Source organism: Callospermophilus lateralis, unplaced genomic scaffold (assembly GCF_048772815.1).
Source record: "Callospermophilus lateralis isolate mCalLat2 unplaced genomic scaffold, mCalLat2.hap1 Scaffold_105, whole genome shotgun sequence".
In the NCBI taxonomy this organism is placed as follows: domain Eukaryota; kingdom Metazoa; phylum Chordata; class Mammalia; order Rodentia; family Sciuridae; genus Callospermophilus; species Callospermophilus lateralis.
The window spans coordinates 4,959,392-4,978,303 of record NW_027510702.1 but is presented as its reverse complement, the minus strand read 5'-3'; the positions used below and the strand labels follow the sequence as shown (position 1 = coordinate 4,978,303).

The following is an 18,912-nucleotide window of genomic DNA, read 5'->3' as shown; positions in this document are numbered from 1 at the left end:
GGGGAGAGGTCACTTATTCTGGTTTTACTCCACTGGGTTCTAAGGTCCTTGCATGCATATTAATCAAGGATGGAACCAGGATGACAAGCCTTATAATGTAGTGCTTGACACATAGAAGCCTTTCAATTAAATATTCGTCAAACTGACAATGAGCCAATATCCTGATGAAAGCTTTCTGTTTTCTGGTTTCATATTTGATCATCTCTATCCATTGTTTTTCAAAATGAAATATTTCAACTGAGAGTATATGATAAGAATTTCAGAAGGACATAAAGCCATTGGAAAAATTTACTTCCCAAGAATGCTAATTTTACCTGATAATTTGGGGAAGAAAACAGTTGTACATTTAATCAAAGCAGATATATTTTGGATAAGAATGCAAAGTACAAGTGAATGTTCAGGGTAGAATATGAAGCTGTAAAGAGATAATCTTTGCTCTGGATCCTATTGGTCTATGTCCTGAGCTCAGGAAGGAGATAGGTTCACCATTTGGCTCCTATGTTACTTTGAACATATTTGAAAGGCACATTAGCAAGCTGGACTTACGGAATTCCCTTCTCTATACTGGCTCGGTGAGACCAGCACACTTGTAGATGAAAGAGTTCCTGTTATTTCTGAGCAGAATAGACATTTCACATTTTTGTTCTGGACCAGAATTCTCTTCTGCACATTTATTCATGTGGGTGTATGTTGGTTTGCCAAGGGAAGGTAAGTTATTGAAGCCTCTATCATAAATGTATTTGTTTATAAAATACTTTGGATTAAAGGCTTCTTTATAAATTTGACTGTATAGTTTAGTCATCCTTTAAATGGGATGAAAACAATTAACCCTCCCGTATCCTTGCCCAGTTGTTCTCATGGGCGCATGCCAGGACATGGAGGGCAGTGTTGAGGTATCTGGAGCTGTGTGCTGAGGGGGAGTGCTGATCATTGGGCTTAAGTGGGGGTAGATAGTGTCATCCAGCTGGCTCAATGCATTCTTCTCCCCTGTAGAGATGCAGCCACCCCACGAAGATGATTTTCCTAAAGGGAACACAAATCATCTTAATAGAAATATTCATGAAGAGCCTCGCCTCCTGAGTCATCATTTAAATATGAACCATCCTGAAGAGCCCAGCCTCTTGAGTCAACCTGTGACTGAGGACATGGGTGTCTTAGAAGTGTCTCAGATCCCAAATACTGAGAAAGTAGACCCAGGTAAAGCTTTGCCAATTTTTCTCTACAAAGTAGAGGCATTATCATAATGAAGGCTTTCAAGGATATTTGTTGCCAAAGGTACAAAATAGAGCAGAGAGTGATATAGGTACATGTGAGTTCAAAATAAAAAATCTCTTAAGTGAGAGAAAATCAAGAATAAAGATGACTAGAAATCAAAAATAGGCCAGAGACTGTAACTCACCTAAAAGCAAATGTTTAGCTATGACTAGCTTGTGTAAACCATTTACAACTAAAATATTATTCTTCAAAGGCCTTATGCTCTAAAACTAATTTTCAACCAGACCAACAGCACCAGAAACTCTGGGGGTGGGACCCACAATCTGTGTTTAGCAGGCCTTCCAGGAAAGTCTGGCCTGGTACAAGTTAGCTTGAGAATCACTGTTCATAGTCTCTTAAATTCTGTGTTTTTTCCCTTTTCTTCTAAATGGAATGTAATATACCTCAAGTCCTGTTTTGACTTGCTTCCTGGACATGGTAATTAAACTTTTTCAAATGCAGTCAATGGTCCAGATCTTTATACTATATACTTACAGGAAATAGTACAGAACTGCAATCCATTTTAGACTGACACTTATGAATACTTCATCATAGTGCACAGTATCCAGTGGGAGATGAGAAACAATTTTTTTAAAAAATCCCCAATAATGGCATCAACAGCATTCTACTTTTGTGTTGCTCACTCTCATTTTATCAGTAAATTAGATGATGACTAATTGTTTTATTTTATCCATCCAGTATGGTGCTATGAAGCCATAATTACTGTATTTTGTGTTTTTAAAGGTTCTGGTCTGTAAGCATAGCTATAGCATTATCCTGCACCAGTGCAGGGCTTAGCAGCACTGATCCTGACCCCCCACATCTGCACACAGAGTGTAGGAGAACTCATAGCAGGGGGGGATTCAGTTAATTTGAGAAGGAATAACATATCAGTTCTCCCATTTTCCAGAAGACATTGCATCCATATATGAACATTACTGACTTATGAACTGTGTTTAACTCCATAAGGTTCTGAAAATGAATAACGCATCATTAAGATTTGTTATTTTCATGCTCCAAAACTTTCAAGATTAGGGAAAACTTGGCTTACAAAATTAAGCATGAATTATTTCCCTGGCCTTTTAGGTTCCACCACAAAATGATGTCAAACACCTTTATAGGTAAAAATCTTCCCAAATGTCATTTAATGTGTCTCAGGTGCTGAGATGCTGAGCCAATGGGCAGACTTCACCAGCAGTCAAATTCATAGACCAATAGTGAATGGAGGGCCTGGGGTTGTAGCTCAGTAGTAGAGTGCTTGTCTAACATGTGAGGCACTGGGTTTGATTCTCAGCACTGCATACAAATAAATAAAATAAAGGTCCATCAAAAACTAAACAAAACTTTTAAAAAGTAGGCAAAAGCTTAAAAAAATAGTGGTGAATGGAATCGGCGGACACAACATCTTTTTTTTTTTTTTTTGTATGTGGTGCTGAGGATCGAACCCTGGCCGCACGGCCAGACGAGCGCATTACCGCTTGAGCCACATCCCCAGCCCAACTGGTCCAACTTCTTAATAACTGCATGTTGGACTCCTAGCTGTTTAATCAAACATACTCCAGGCTCATGTAACTCATACTGAAATTCCACCCCTACAAGCTCTCAGGTCTAACTGGAATTCTACCTCATTCACAGAGCCTCAGTGCAGGTCTATACCCAATTCTCTTTAGTCTCTCTTGGTATTACTGTGTTCTTTTTAAATAGCTGTCATCTGTCCACTCAATAAATAGTTGTTGAGTATCTCTGCCAGGTGCCAGATGCTGTGTTAAGCCTTGGCTCATTCCACCTGTAAATCTGCAAACCAAGACTCCCTCTCTTTCAGCTTTCCTAAAATTTTTAACACAAAGTTTCACCAGCACTAAATCCATGTTTGTTGAATGTGACCCTGTCTATATATCTCTGGTTTTAAAAATTTTCCTTTAGTAAATATTGTTCTGGTAGCAGTTGTATGGCCATGGAAGTAGTGGAGAGTAGACTGGAGATTGTTCATTTTATAATTGAAGGGTCTGACAGCTCTAATTAGGATTTTGAAGTTTTCTTCTTGTGTTAATTGTCTTTAGGAGAGCCACATATTCCAGGCACTGTGACTCATATATTTAGTGAAACACTCGATGAATATTGAAACTGAAGAGAGACAATTCTTATTCTATAGCATAAAATATAATAGCCATTTCCCCTTTCAATTTTAGAGCTACTTATAACAGAAGGTACTCCTGTTGATGATGCTGATACAGAAGAAAAACTAAAGAAGATAAAGGTGGAAGAGCCACTAGATGCCACCCTTTTGGACAACGTGCTTTTCTTGTTATATTCATACTTGCTTTATTTCACTAAGATGGTAAGTTTGACATAGTTTCTTCAATTAGAATGTTGATTACTTATTAGTTTTTAAGTGGCTTCTGGTCATGAAGTGAAGAACTTAAAATGTCTTTATGAAAATGACTCCTGACCCTTTGAGTAGATAGCTCCTAAAACAAAAGCCATAGGGGTGTGGCTTAATGGCTACTTAGTTTAGCATATGAGGAAGATTTGCTGTCTACCAAGGCTGGACATTTGTACACCTGTAAAAACTTGGTTCTTCCCCTCAGAACCTTTCATTCTGGCAGGGAGATAATAGCATTCACTTGAAACACAGTAAGATAATGGCAGAAAGAGAGGTATTTATTTGATGGTAGAACATTATTGTCCATAAATGCATTTATTATGGTTGGAAGGGTGATCAATAAGGTCAGAAAGTAGTTGAGATGTGTTTGAAGCACAGGCAAAGGGCAAACAGGAGTGTGACATGTAGTTTGTTGTTGATTAGACAGGCTGGGGTGGAGGATGGTGGGGGAAGCTGGCAGTCAGAAGAAATGTGTTCAGAGAAATGGAAACATGAAGAAAAGGATATTTGGGGAGGCCAGGAGAAGGTAAATAGTTGGTGTTGTATAACGTGTGAAGTTGGAGGGGGATGGTCTGTTGGAGAGGCCAGCAAATCTAAAAGGAAGTCATGAGCCAAAGTAGCATTTGACCATTAATAGTGGGAATCCTTAGAAAGTTTTAAGAATGAAAGGAATTAGGTTAGATCTGTTTCTTAGAAAGAGTCACTTAAGGCTGACCTTTCTAAAGAAAATCATGATCCAAACAAGACATTTAATCTGTCTAGAAGGTTATCTAAGCATTTTAGGACTTACCTCCCCCTCATGGTATTTGTTGATGTTGGACTTTTAGAGTTTAATTATAGGAATGAGAAAGCTTTTAGAGCTTGGAGGATAAGATGGTCCTAGGGCCATTGTGACAGTAATCCTTCTCAACTGAAGTTGTTTCCTGTAAGTTGTGTTATTTCAAGACTTGTGTAAGAAAAGTGATGTTGTTGTTTTCCTTGTAAAATGTATAGATTTTGAAGCCAGGTAGATCTGGCTTCAAATCCCAAGGTTATCATTTAGAAGTTTGGGCAAATAACTAAACTTTTGAATATCAGATTCCCCATCTGAAAAATGTAGATAATGCTTACTCCAATCATAAGAATTAAATGATTTGACAAGGTAAAGTGTCTGGTGAGATGTCTGGCATTTTGTAGGGTTTTACCCCCCACACACCCCCTAATTCTCATGTAGGCAGTCAGAGGTGGTATAAAGACAATGAATACCTGGGGAGGAGAGACCACCAGGGTGGAAAAGATGTGATGGGGAGAAATGAATCATTTTTCAGTTGGCTCCATGTTTGTTCATGGTGGTGGCAGCCACCTGGGTAAGGAGTATGTACAAGCCAGGCAGTTACAATAATGATATTTCCAGTGATTAAAGAAGTCTTCCACAGTCATAATTTAATTATCAGAATGAATCAACATCACTTGGAAAGTTTACAGCCTCATGATATGGGAAGGATTTCTTTATTCATATTTTTAGGTATGCACAGAGCCCTCCTCTAGGTCTAGGTCGGGGTACACGAATGTGGTGCAGGTATGGTCAGTGATTTTGTGGTGATAGGTAAGACATTGATGTGAGTGGCAAAGAAGAGGCACAATGTCACGAGACTGATTTGAAAGGAGCCTTCAAAAAGGCATTTTGATGGCCCAGTATGTACAGGACATTGTGTGAGGACTAAAAGAGTCTAACAGGTGTAAGGCATGATTGTGATTTTTGAAAGCCTTAAGAAAAGGACTTAACAAATATATGCAAAAATTATGAACAAGTCAATGAAAAATCTTAAACAAGTAGTATGATATCTGATAGGACTGGAGAGTAATAGGCTCTGATGTGTTTGGGAGATGTGCACCAATCAGATTAATTGATCAATGGAATCTTAGTAGAATCTTAGTGTTAGAAGAAACCTTGGAAGGCTGTTAGTCTAGTTTCTCACTCATTGCTGTAATTTTCTTTACTGTGGCCCTGACGAGTAGTTATGAAGCCTGTACACCAGTATTTCCTAGCAGGAGTCACTCTCTTACAAGGCTATATGTTCTTCTGTTGTCTAGTTTATCCTTGTATTGACTCCAAATTTTCCTCCACATGATTTCCTCTATAAAATTGAATTCTTTTCTACATAGAAATCCTTTAAATATTTCAAGTTATATCTTAATTTAAAAATTATTTTTAGTATTTTTATCATGGAAACTTTCAAATAAGAGCAGAGAGAATAGTAGGGGACTATAGGTAATCATAACATACTGTACATTTCAGAATACTAGAAGAAAAGATTGTGAAAGTTTTACCATAAATGATGTTTGAGGAGGTAGATATATTTAACCTGATTTAAACGTTACATAGTGTATACATGCATCAAAATGTCATGTTACCTACTTCAATAATTATAATGTTTATTTCTATGTACTAATTAAAAAATAAATTTAATTAGAAAAGCTTTAAAGAAAAGCATAGAGAATAGTATAATGAACCCATGGGCCATCACCCAACTTAACAGTAATTCCTTGATAGCCAATATCAGTGAGTTTTTTTTATTTGTTCTAATTGGTTATACATGATAGCAGAATGCATTTTGATTCATTGTACATAAATGGAACAAAACTTTTCCTATTTGTACACAACATGTGTAGTAGTCCTACATGTACCTCAGGTAATGAGGTTCATCTCATTCCACCATCTTTCCTATCCCATCCCTATGCCCTCTCGCCTGTCCTACCTCCCCTTTGCCCAATCACAGTTCCTCCATTCTTTCCATGCCCCTTGCCACCCACCTCACCCCCATTATGGGTCAGCATCCACTTTCAGAGAGAACATACAGCTTTTGGTTTTGGGGATTGGCTTACTTCCCTTAGCCTGATATTCCCATTCACCCGCAGATTCCATAATTTTTTTCTCTTTTAATGCTATAAGTAACATTTCATTTTGTATATGTACCACAGTTTCTTTATCCATTCATCTGTTGAAGGGTTGTTTCCACAAAACTATGGAATGCTTCACAAATGTGGGTGTCATCCTTGCTCAGGGACCATGCTAATTTTTTCTGTATTGTCCCAATTTTAGTATATGTGCTGCCAAAGCAATCACACTCTGAGTTTTAACAAATGTAGATACCCATGTAAAAACTACCATAATCAAGATATAGAACAGTTTTTTCACTAGAAAAGGGGTTTCCTTGGGATCCTTCCCAGTGAGTTCCTTCACCACCTGTTCCAGGCAACCACTGATAACTTTGTTTTTTTAAACTATAGATTCATTTTTCCTACAGTACTATTTCATATATATGCCCCTATAAGTGGACTCATATCTAGGAGTGCAATTGCCTCCTATGTTTAATGTATGTTTTTATCTTATGTGATACTGTCAAGCCATGCTAGTAAATGACCACAATCATTTTATACTTCCACCAGCAATTTAGGAGACTTCCACTTGACTTCATCTTCACTAGCACTTGGGCCATTCTAGTGGGTATGTCTTTGTGAGTTTATTTCCTGATAACTAATGATATTGAGTGAACTTTTTTTTTTTTGAGATAGGGTCTTACTAACTTGCTTAGGCTCTTGATAAGTTGCCAGCCTCAAACTTGGGATCCTCCTACCTCAACCTTCTGAGCTGCTGGGATTACAGACATGTGCTATCATGCCTGGATCAAATACTTTTTCATGAGCTTGTTGACCATACTGTTTTTGTATGTCAACTCTCTGGTTGGCTGGAATCCAGACTTCTCCCAGCTCAGTGCCAACTGTGGGATTGGTTAGCTTATAGTTGTTCTTGGCCCTCGCAGGTACTGCTTAGAATGTAGCCCCAAACTGAAGACCACCTCCATGCAGATTTCTGGAACTCTTTTTCTTTGTGGCTCCCATCTTTCTGGTAGTTTTCTCTACATGTTTTTGGCTGCTTAATCTCCTGGAACTCTGGTCTATTTCTCCTCAGTGAGACTGTTAGGCCCCATTTGGGTTCCCCTTCCCAAACTGAGGTCTAGAGGGTGCCTCAAGGTAGAATGCTCACCTATTTGTTCTCCTTCTCTTAGGGGTGACAGTTGCAAGTCCCTTGTGGCTTTCTATCTGAAAAATAGCTCTTTAAAAATATATTTTGACTGTGCATGGTGGCACATGCCTTAATATCCTAGTGGCTCAGGAAGCTGAGAGAGAATCATGAGTTCAAAGCCAGCCTTAGCAAAAGTGAGGTTCTAAGTAACTCAGTGAGACCCTGTCTCTAAATAAAATACAAAATGGGGCTGAGACTGGGGATGTGGCTCAGTGATCAAGTGCTCCTGAGTTCAATCCCTGGTACCAAATATATATATATATTCCAACTTTCTGGTTGCTTTCAGTGGGAGAACAAGTCTCATATAAGTTAATTGATTTCTCCTTTTGTTGTAACTTTTTGCAATAATTGAAAAAATATGTTTGTGGGACTTCTAGGATATATTGTAGTTTTGGTGAATAAATGACATCCCCCTGGTACAACAATTTAACCTGTTTTCTCTATTGCCTTTTTTTTTTTTTGGTGGTGCTGGGATTGAACCTCGGGCTCCATGCATTCTAGGCAAGTGCTGAGCTAACAACCTCAGCTTCTCTCTGTTGCTTTATATTTCTTGGAAATTCATAGTCAGGTTTAGGTTCAATTCTTTTTCTTATGAAAACTTAATAGGAAATATTGCATTGACATATGTATATCCTCTCCTTTGATGTTGACTACTAGTCAACAGTGACGTTGGTGAGATTTGCTAATATATTATAGGTTGCAAAATAGCAATGGTCTGAGTTGCTGGATTTTTCTTTCTTCGTTTAAAGGATGGGATGCCTACACAAATAAAACTTTGATTATTCTTTTTTTTTGGGGGGGGGGGTATTGGGAATTAAACTCAGGGGCATTTGGCTAGTGAGCCATATTCCCAGCCCTATTTTGTATTTTATTTATATACAGTGTTTCACTGAGTTGCTTAGCAATTCCCTTTTGCTGAGGCTGACTTTGAACTTGCTATCCTCCCTCCTCAGCCTCCCTAGCTACTGGGATTACAAGTGTGTGCCACGGCGCCTGGCTATGATTGATTATTCTTTACACAGTTATTTGGTTTGTATAGTTAAGGCAGGAGATAAATATTTGATTCCTTTTCTTTATTTAAACACTTTTCAGAATAGTAAGGTATTCTTCTAGCTTATCAAATGATACCCAAAGGGGCTTGAAATCTTTTTATTGTTTCATTGATTTTATTTGTTGCCATAAAATTAATTAGTTCTTTCATATATTTAAGTTTTTGTCTTAAATGAATTTTTTAAATTATAAAAACCAGGTTATCTAAGAGAAAAGAATGATCCAGAGGGATTCTAGCCAGGTGTTAGACAATGTGATGATATAGGACCTGTTACAAACTGGAAAATTTAAAGTATGCTCAATTTAAAGTATTTAGATTCAGGCTGGGGTTGTGGTTCAGTGGTAGAGCGCTTGCCTAGCATGCATGAGGCACAGGGTTAGGGTTAGGGTTAGGGTTAGATGGTTAGGGTTAGGGGTTCGATCCTTAGCACCATATAAAAACAAAATAATGTGTCCACCTGAAACTAAAGATACATAAATGAATTTTTTAAAAAAGTATTTAGATTCATTATACTTGAAAACACTGCAAGTGAACAAAAAATATGAGACTGTCAGTATCCTTTCTCTTGAAGAAACTATTGGAAAATATTGAGGAGGTGGATTTCTGACGAGGAGGTTGGTTTAGAATTGCCATGATTCTTTGTGACTGTTTTGTTATAAATTTAAGGTTTCCCATTTCTTCTAATTTGTCTGTTTCAGCTGTTTACTACATTGCCTGATGAGTATCAACCTGGGTCTGATTTTTATGGACTACCATGGGAGCCTGTAGTTTTCACTGTTTTCTTTGGATTGGTATCCTTTGTCATTTTCTTTTGGAGAACTGTTCTTGTTGTGAGTAAATTAACTTACTTATACCTTAGCACATAAGCACAAGGATTATTTTATATAGTCACTGCCCCCCCACTTTTTTTCCTTTTCAGTTGCTAAAACACAAATTAGTGGTTTAAGTCAAACTAACCTTATAAAATAATTTAGTGTGGGTGCAGTTGGTAGAACTGGTAATTCTTACAGCCATCCTGACCAGTAGTTTCATACATATCAGAAGTCTTAAAAGTGGGATAAAAGATGGGATAGGTTAGATAAATATCCTTTTATGTAGCATATATGTCTAGTAATCTATATTAAAGAAATAACTATGCTTTGAAGATTTTGGTAATGTTTTTCAGTGGAACAGTGTATTAGATTGAAGACTTAGCACAACATAATTCATTTAGGGGATATTGTATGTTCGCTTAATGGAATAGTAGGCAGATTTATCTATTTCAAAGCTTTTAGGTACAGAAAATGCTTACAATTAAATGTGAAGTGGAAAAAAAAGCAGAAACTAAGATTTAAATGTTGATGAACTGTATGTTAATATAAACACATATAAACAGGGGGAAATGCTACAAAGAAATACAGTAATATGAGAAAAAGGGGATAAGATATTTTTTCCAGTCTTTTATATATATATTTCCCAGATTTTATGATTTGATCATATGTTCAGAAAATAACTTTTTATTTGGAAGTATAGATTATGTGTTGTCCAAAAATCCATTAAATGTTTTGTTCATTAAGTCTTTTTTTTCTGAGCAGAATTAGTCTATCTCTGTGTATGTGTGTACATATATGTATAAGCATATATATATAAGCTTATACATACATATGTTTGTACTGTAGGTCATTCTGTTTCATAGTTATTTAACATAATTGGAAGAAAATTATTTTAGGTAAATGGACTTTGCATATGAAAAGCCTAACAGTTAAAGAGGCCAAAAGCATTGGATACAAATATTTTCAAATCTGAGTGTTCTTTTTCTGATTTCTTAATTATATCAGACATATCATTGTTAAGATAAGTTTCCTCTCCTTGTACAATTGAGTGTAAGATCTCTTAAAAAGCATTCCCTTCTTAAATAGAAGAATCGTTTGCCTGGATTCCTGTGAGGAATTTTCACAGTTCAATCTCATTGAACTTTTTCTCAGCTAAAAGGAAAAAGGAAATAGAAGGATAAAGAGAAGGGAAAAACATGAAAACACTTTATATTTCTCTCTTGTTTCTTTTATTTCAAGAAAGAAACAATACCTGTTTCTCTTTTCACTAGGTTATGTGGGATCTGGTTCCTAGCTGTTGCTCCTCAGTTTCAGCATTTGACTTTGGAGCTTTAGTCTCTTCCTTAGATGACTGCTTTTATGCTACTTCCCATTTTCTTCTGTTGTCATTTTGAGTAAAACGTTACCAAGGCTATGACATTAAAGAAATGCCATTTCTTTCTGTGTTGGAGTTTTCTGAATGCAATTTCCTATTACGAAGATCCCATGGATGATCCATGGACACATCTGAGTATTCCATCACCATTTATAACATTTGAAAGGACAAGTATATGCTAAGTTACAAAGAAATTTAGTGATGTTTTAAAAAAAATTTCTGCTTAGGTTTTATTATCAGGCAGTTTATTGCTGTCTTTAGGAAATGATTGTTTTTGTCCTTTCCAAAATATGTTAATTGTCATTTCTCTTGTTGCTTGTGCATTTTCTTCTAGCAGTCTTCCCTTTCAGATTTCTTGCTATATATTTAGTGGTTTGTAGAAATAAGATGATGTAGCCTATTAGTTTCTAAATTCAGCCAATAGCCAAATTTAAATTGGAGTTCTAAGATGTTTTCTGGTGAGTGAAAGTGGCATATCTTAGTACAAAGATTATGCCTTTAATATTGTTTCCTCAAATTCCTTTTGAATAGTCATTGTTTCTAGACTTTATCCTGGTTATTTAGAATTCTCAAGTAAATGATTTTGAGTACACACACATGCACACATACACACACACATCTTTACTGTGAAATAAGGTACATATCTTAGTGTTTTTATGTCAGAGCCTATTTATGAAATATAACTACCAATTAAATTTAAAATGCTTGTTAACCTTTACTTCATTTTAATCCTATAAATTTATTATTCTGAACCAGAATGTTGTTAAATTCTCACTTGGTTATGATTCTGACTGTTGTTTTAGGAATGCTGTTTCTATTGAGCAGATGTTTGACATCAAATTTAATCTTTTTTCTCTCTTCTAGGTAAAAGATAGAGTATATCAAGGTAAATTTTTAGGTTTCTTAAACTTGTATTGTACTGGTGTTTGATGTGTGTTTTATGTATGTTAGAAGTAGATACAGTGACTTTTAATGTCTATTACTTTTTTTACCTCCTGAAAATTTTACTATTCCTAGGTTGCTAGCATGGATAACTGAGTAGATGATGATGGTTCCAACTCTGAGATAGGAGATAAAGAGGAGGAACAAATTGTGGATAGGGAGATGATAAGTTTTAATTTGGGGCAGATTAACTTTGAATATTGATGTAATGCAGATGTATTACATTTGAAGAGTATTTCTATGCTAATGATTTAATCATGCATTAAGTAATTGAGTAGATAATTTAAAGAATGGTAATGTGAATCAGTATGCTTTCATTTCTGTTTTTCTTTGCAAAGAATTAAATGATTCCATTTTCTGAAAAGAAAGTGTTTTGAGAAGGGAGGAATATCAAGCTACAACACTTTACTGTATTTCCCATCTGTGAAATAAGCTTAAATTGAAATATCATTTTGGATTGGAAGGGTACCTGGGATTGAACTCTGGGGCACTCTACTGAGCCACATCCCAAACCCCCTATATTTACAGACCAAGTCTCACTTAGTTGCTTAGTGTCTCGCTCTTGCTGAGGCTGGCTTTGAACTTGGGATCCTTCTAGCTCAGCCTCCTGAGCCACTGGGATTACAGGTGTGCACCACCGCGCCCAGCAAAATATCATTGTTCTTATATTTTTCTTAAATTTTAAAAGTTTTATACTCTAATTGCTAATAAGCATAGATTGTTTTTAAAAGCATAATAGTTATGCTAAGAAGTATTTCCTCATAGTACCATATAACATGTCTTTGCTTTTAGTAGATTGAGTAATTGGATTTCATTTAGTGATTGTAATAATCTTGTGTATTTCCCCCTTTTAGTCACTGAACAGCAAATTGCCCAAAAGATAATCAATTTCATGAAAGAAGATGAAGAACTGATACAGAAATTTTCAAAGTATGAAGAGAAGGTATAATTATTTTTTTGTTTCTTTCTCCCTTGGTTCTAGCTTGAATCATTTCTACCTGTTTTAATTTAAAAATCATATTTTAAAGTTTTTATTTCATTATTTCCTACAAATCATCCAAATTCTAAGCAGTCATATGTATTAAGTACTGCTTTCTTCTGGAAAGGGTCACTTGTCTGGAAGTAACTTGTATAGTAGCACTATAATTTGTGTATCTTAATTCTGAATGCTTTATTTACATAGATAAAGGAATCAGAGAAACAGATCCAAGAAACCATGAAACAAAATATGATTCTTTCTGATGAAGCAACTAAATATAAGGTAAAAATCCCTTCTTTGGGGGGAATTACATTCTAAACTCAAAAAGTAAATGTAATGAGTGAGTAATCTTGACACCTTTTTTCCCAGGATAAAATAAAGCTTCTTGAAAAAGCTAAAGAATTTCTGGATGAGAGAGCTAAAAGTCTTCATGTTATGTTAGAATCTGAAAGAGAACAGAATGCTAAGAATCACGACTTGGTAAGAGTTTTGCTGCTAAGTGTTGCTTTAATTTGGCTTTTGAAATATTTTGTAAAATTGGTTAAGTTGAACTTAGTCCAGCTGTTAACTAAAGTAAGATTAGGAGTCAAGGAAGTTGAACCCACATCTGTGCCCATTTTGTGGAACTTTTAAGTACTGATACAACAAATTATTTTTATGGGCCTAGGAAATATTTTTATTCTCAACCTTGGATAATTTTCATATTGCTTTGCTCTGCCCTTGGAAACATGCAGATCAACTAAAAAACTATTGTCCAATTGAACAGTATTTGTTTACTTTTTACTTGAAAGAGTAATGAATTAATCAATTTTCTGTACTTAAAAAAATTTTACTTACATATTTCATTTCCAATTTCTATAAGTTTCTGTAATTACATAAAAGTTGCAAAAGATAGGAGAGAGTGTGTTCTGAAATATCCTACCCCCAAGTAAGCTTGATCACCTAGCTGAGGTAGTATTTATCAGATTTCGTCACTGTAAAAATTCTTTCCAATCCTTTTCATATTATATTCTTTGGAAGTTACCATGCACAGCCCACAGTTAAAGTATGAAGAGTTACGAGCTCAGGATGAAGCTCATGGTAGAGCACTTGCCTAGCATGCATGAGGCCCAGGATTCAATCCCAGGCATTGCAAACAAAGATTGCAGAGTTATGTCCACTTCCTTAAGGAGCAAATATATTTATAAATTTTTTGGAATTCTTCTGTATGTGAGATTAGTCTATTCTCCCTTAAATTTTATCATTTTTTTACTTCAGATAAGAAAATTTTAAAAATTATCTTGGGAAATTTTTTTCTCTATCACTAGAAAAAAGTTAGTAATTTGAACTGGTTTATTTGAAACAGTAATTAATTAATTTTCTATGCTTTAAAACATTTTATTATTGCATTATGATTTTCTATACTTCGACCTTTTTTTCTGGTTATCTCATAAACAGTAAGGTTGTGGATGCCATGAAATATTTATGACTTCATTTTCCCTCATCTCTTTCAGTTCTTGATGTTTTGCTTAGTCCATAGCTGGATCCCCTGCATTTACCTGAAATGTAATGGGATGGCTTGACAAATATTTTGTTGTGTTTATCTTTTTTAGTATATATATGTGTGTACACACACACACACACACACACACACACACACATATCACTATTTCTACTGAAATCCTAATGCATATTTTGTGTTCTGTTTTCACCTGGCAGATAATGGAAAATAAGAAATCGATAGAGAAGCTTAAAGATGTCATTTCAGTGAATACTTCTGAACTTTCAGAGGTAAAGCTGCCAACTCTTGCTAACGGGATATTAATACTACATCTTAGTTTTGTTGCGGACCAAAAATTTGAAGTGTGCTAAAATGTGCAAAAAATGAGAACTATATGATGTCTGGTTTGGGAAAGTATAACTTTGTTTTTTTCTTTGGAATTAATTCACTAACTGTAGTGTTTTGCATTAGCTTCAAATTGTCTTTAATGAAGCTAAGCTTCGTGAAGAGAAGGTGAAGTTGGAATGCTGTGAGCTTCAGAAAGAAAATACCATGCTTAAGAAGACGAAAGAGCAGGTAAAGAAAATTTGATGTCATACATAATGTAAACTAGAGAAGTGAATATCATTATCTTGTATCTTTCTTGGATCTGTTTCTGAGGTAAGGAATATTCATGTTGGACCTTTTCTAGATATGCAAAGTTTAAACATGCTCCCTAAATTGAGTGCATATATATGTTCTCCATCTGTTTTGGATTTTTGGATTATTGCTTTTCTTATCAAATGTCAATCAGTTATTAACTTGCATAGCCTCAAAGAAACTTTTAAACCAGAAAATTAAGTATTTTATGATCCTCTTTTGAGTAGTTACTGATTCACCGGCCAAGGGAAGATTACATGATAAGGAGTCTAAATTTAGGAGACAGTCATATGTGCCCAGCCATTCCTGCTGGAGGTAAATTATTTGAATTGGCAGCAATTTTCTGGGGAATGCAATAAACAGGGTCAAGTTCCTGAGAGCTCTGATGTTCTTACTGCAGCTGTGAGTGTTGGGGCCACTCTGCCCTCTTCCTTAACCAAGGTCTCAACCCCCTCTATTGAGGCAGGCCACCGAGGAGTATGGTTCTCTATTTCTTTGTCTAAGTCTTGTAGTCCTGATGTATCCAGTGCAGAAACCCCTCCCTAACCAATAGGAATTCATGTGTTTTGACTTTTCAGTTGCAGCAGGAAGTCAAAGACTGGAGTACATTACACGCTGAGCTCAGTGAACAAATCAAATCATTTGAGAAGACCCAGAAAGATCTACTTGTAGCTCTTAATCACAAAGATGATACTATTAATGTCAATTTATACTCCAAATACATGTTTCATCTCATGAATTCTCCTGAAATCTTCTGAATTAAAATCGAGAGTCTTCCAACCTTTTGCTTCTTTTCTAGGCTTTGACTAATTATATCACACAGTTGAATCAGTTACAATGTGAATCTGAATCTGAGGATCAAAATAGAGAAGATGAGTCAGATGAATTAACCAATGGAGAGGTAGCAGGTAAGATCAGTCTCAGGGAGGTTGAATCCTTTTTTTGCTTTCGTGTCTTTAATTAAGTATTTATACAGATGCCACTTTTCAGCTGGCTGATTTTCTTCTTAAGCTTCAGGGTTGTAGACACATATCACTGGATCTATAGATATGTCTATTGCATTGGCAGAGGTGGGTTGCTTGGGTATAATGTAGCAATAGGCATGTGAAGAACACTGACTTTTTCTATCCCATTGAAAACTAGTAAGTACACTGCAGCTACAATAGTCACATCCTATACCTCTAAGTATTGAACATTGTACAGTAAGAGAAATTTGTTTCTTAACTTATGCAGATGATAGTTGATTTTGATACTCATCATCTCTATGGCTCTGTGGTTTTAAGGTCCACAGTCAGTCTTAAAAGTCCGGAGGTAGTTGGAACCATAAACTAAGGCTGTGAGAACAGAGGCTAGAGACTATCAGAAAGCTAGAGAGAGGGAGTGTAACAGTGTTTACTGATGAGGAAAATATTTCCAGATGTTTTCTCCCAAGTTGGATATTGCTTACATAGCAAGTATTTCAAACCACACCTGGTAGTAGATTCAGGGAGAAGACAGAGGATTGAATCTTTCTAAATAAGACACTTACTTGCCCAGGTGAAGATAGATCTGAGAGAGAAGAAAAGCTTTTATCTTACAAGAATAGCATAGATAACATTTTAGTTGTGCAAACTAGAAATTCACCTTTTTTTGTTTTGTTTTTAAGACAGACACAGTACTTTTATTTATTTTTATGCTGAGGATCAAACTCAGTGCCTCACACATACTAGGTGAGCACTCTACCACTGAGCCACAACCCCAGCCTGAAATTCACCTCTCTCTTTTTTTTTTTAAATCTAAGCTTGCAATTTTCTTAAATGTCATTAGTCTAATCAGTTTAGTTATTTAATTGATTTTTTTTTCTTCTGGTGTTTGAACACAATCATTATTTAGTTTGGGGAAGTTAGGAGAATATAGAGTTAAAAGTAAGGAAAGAAAAAGCTAAAGTCTTTTGTTTTTTAGGTGATCGAAATGAGAAGATCAATGATCAAATTAAGCAGATGATGGATGTCTCTTGGGTATAGTTCTTTGTAAGAGTCCCATAGTGCCTGTGAATTCTTCCTGTGCCTCACTTTTAAGAATACCTCTCTTTTCTGCAAATTTTAGACACAAACTACAATATCAGTAGTTGAAGAGGATCTAAAACTTTTACAACCTAAGCTAAGAGCCTCGATGTCCACAAAATGTAATCTAGAAGGTGGGTTGTTCTTGAGAAGAAATTGCCATGTTGGAAAGACTTAAAATTTTATTGGAAAGATAAAGAATGGCTTCTTGCTTTCCTGCTTCTTACTTTTCTTGGCAGGACTCCCTCAAACAAGTTCTTAAGTCCTTGTACACATATAGAGATAAGCTGTTTTATCCTTTACAGACCAAATAAAGAAATTAGAAGGTGACTGCAATTCACTACAGTCTTCTAAAGTTGGACTGGAAGAGGAATGCAAAACTCTAAGGCAGAAAGTGGAGATTTTAAATGAACTCTACCAGAAAGATGAGATGGCACTACAAAAGTAAGATTTTCATTGTTTGTTATTGTTATCACTGTGTGAACTAATGGATAATTTTATCTTAAGATTATTTAAAATTTCTTCTAGTTGTAATAAGTAGAGATTTGTCTTTTTTCCTTTGTGTTTTGTTTCCTATAAGTTGCATTTTTCTTTCCATCGTCAGTCTTAAGAGTCCTGAGGTAGTTGGAACCATAAACTAAGGCTGTGAGGACATCGTAATCAATTGTCAAATTCATATGAAGGCAGGAAGTGGTAAAATGGTATTAACAGTCACTGATGTGGAAATACCTCTCAAAGTTCTAGACCCTTTCTATGATCCCCCTATTTATTTTAATTACCTTTCATTGTGATCAGTTATGTAATTCTAATGTTTTGAACTTGTATCTCTAACTCTGGACCTTTAAAAATACTGAGTGATTTGGAATGACATGTTTTAGCAGAATAAAAACTTCAAAAAGGAATAATATTTACTTATTGATGGTACAAGTTTTGGACTTGAATATCTCAGATGTTCACACAAAATGGAACTGTGGCAAGGACCTTAGGAGTTATGATTACAGAAGTACTTGTTTGTAGTATATATTTATATATTAATGTTCTTAGTGTGGAGCTAGTTATTTTTTGAAAGTTCATTTGAAGTTTTTAATCCACAAAAATACTTGAATTCTCTAAAAATAGGTTGTGTCAGATTTTATTTGTTTGCACCTGATTTTACTCTTCGGTATATATATATCTTGTAAAGCAAAGACAGACCTTCTTACAGACCTAACTATTTTTAGGTATTTTGACTTCTGTTGCCTAATTAATGCATTAAATATTGAAACCTTTCCATTAACTTTTCTAAAATTCTGTGATCTCCAAGCAACCTTTTTAGAATCTCAAATTTTTGTTCAGGCCAGTTCTAAATTCCTGGCCTGTTTCAAAGAAACATTTCTCATTTTATCACTTTTTTTTAAAAGAACACTTGTTTTCTCTGTCCCTACTAGTAATCTGAATGACCTAAATGGCAATTAATTTTCTTTGTAATGCAATTAAATTGTAGCACTATTTTTTTCAACTCCTCCAAAATTCATTCAGTCATCATCTGTGGTTTGTATTCTTTTTACTCATCCCTAGGTACTATGTTAGTTCATGCCTGTGTCATCTTTTCTGTTTCTAACCTAGATCATCTGTCTTCATTCTCCATTTTTTATATTTGTATATAATTTATTTCAAATTCTTAGTAGTTTTCTCTATAGCCGCTTGAAGTGGACTTTCTAAAATATAAGTCTGTCCATGTGAATATGTGCCTGTGGTTTTTGAAGAATTTGCTTTCTATTTGATGACCTGTTCTTTTTTTCTTCTTTGTATCTTTTTAATAGTTTAAATATTTTTAATTATTTTCCTCATCCCCTGTATAAGCTTGTTGTAATCATAAATTATAATGGAATTATAATTATATAATTATA

General features: G+C 35.3%; 1 protein-coding gene and 1 non-coding gene across 2 annotated transcripts in view; one reads left to right on the top strand and one right to left on the bottom strand.

Moving 5' to 3' along the window:
* The window catches only part of LOC143388938 (transport and Golgi organization protein 1 homolog), a 38,938-nt gene that overhangs the window by 11,286 nt on the left and 8,740 nt on the right, over positions 1-18,912 (top strand). The window contains exons 5-18 of the mRNA XM_077107994.1: positions 994-1,197; positions 3,444-3,592; positions 9,453-9,584; positions 11,806-11,827; positions 12,738-12,826; positions 13,067-13,144; positions 13,232-13,342; positions 14,561-14,632; positions 14,814-14,918; positions 15,560-15,682; positions 15,781-15,889; positions 16,923-16,978; positions 17,067-17,157; positions 17,329-17,467. Of these exons, the coding sequence (XP_076964109.1) occupies positions 994-1,197; positions 3,444-3,592; positions 9,453-9,584; positions 11,806-11,827; positions 12,738-12,826; positions 13,067-13,144; positions 13,232-13,342; positions 14,561-14,632; positions 14,814-14,918; positions 15,560-15,682; positions 15,781-15,889; positions 16,923-16,978; positions 17,067-17,157; positions 17,329-17,467 (1,480 nt within the window). The remainder of the gene's footprint in view (positions 1-993; positions 1,198-3,443; positions 3,593-9,452; positions 9,585-11,805; positions 11,828-12,737; positions 12,827-13,066; positions 13,145-13,231; positions 13,343-14,560; positions 14,633-14,813; positions 14,919-15,559; positions 15,683-15,780; positions 15,890-16,922; positions 16,979-17,066; positions 17,158-17,328; positions 17,468-18,912) is intronic.
* On the bottom strand, positions 6,637-6,743 carry LOC143640014 (U6 spliceosomal RNA). Its single transcript, XR_013154833.1, has one exon. It is a non-coding gene; the product is annotated as a U6 spliceosomal RNA (small nuclear RNA).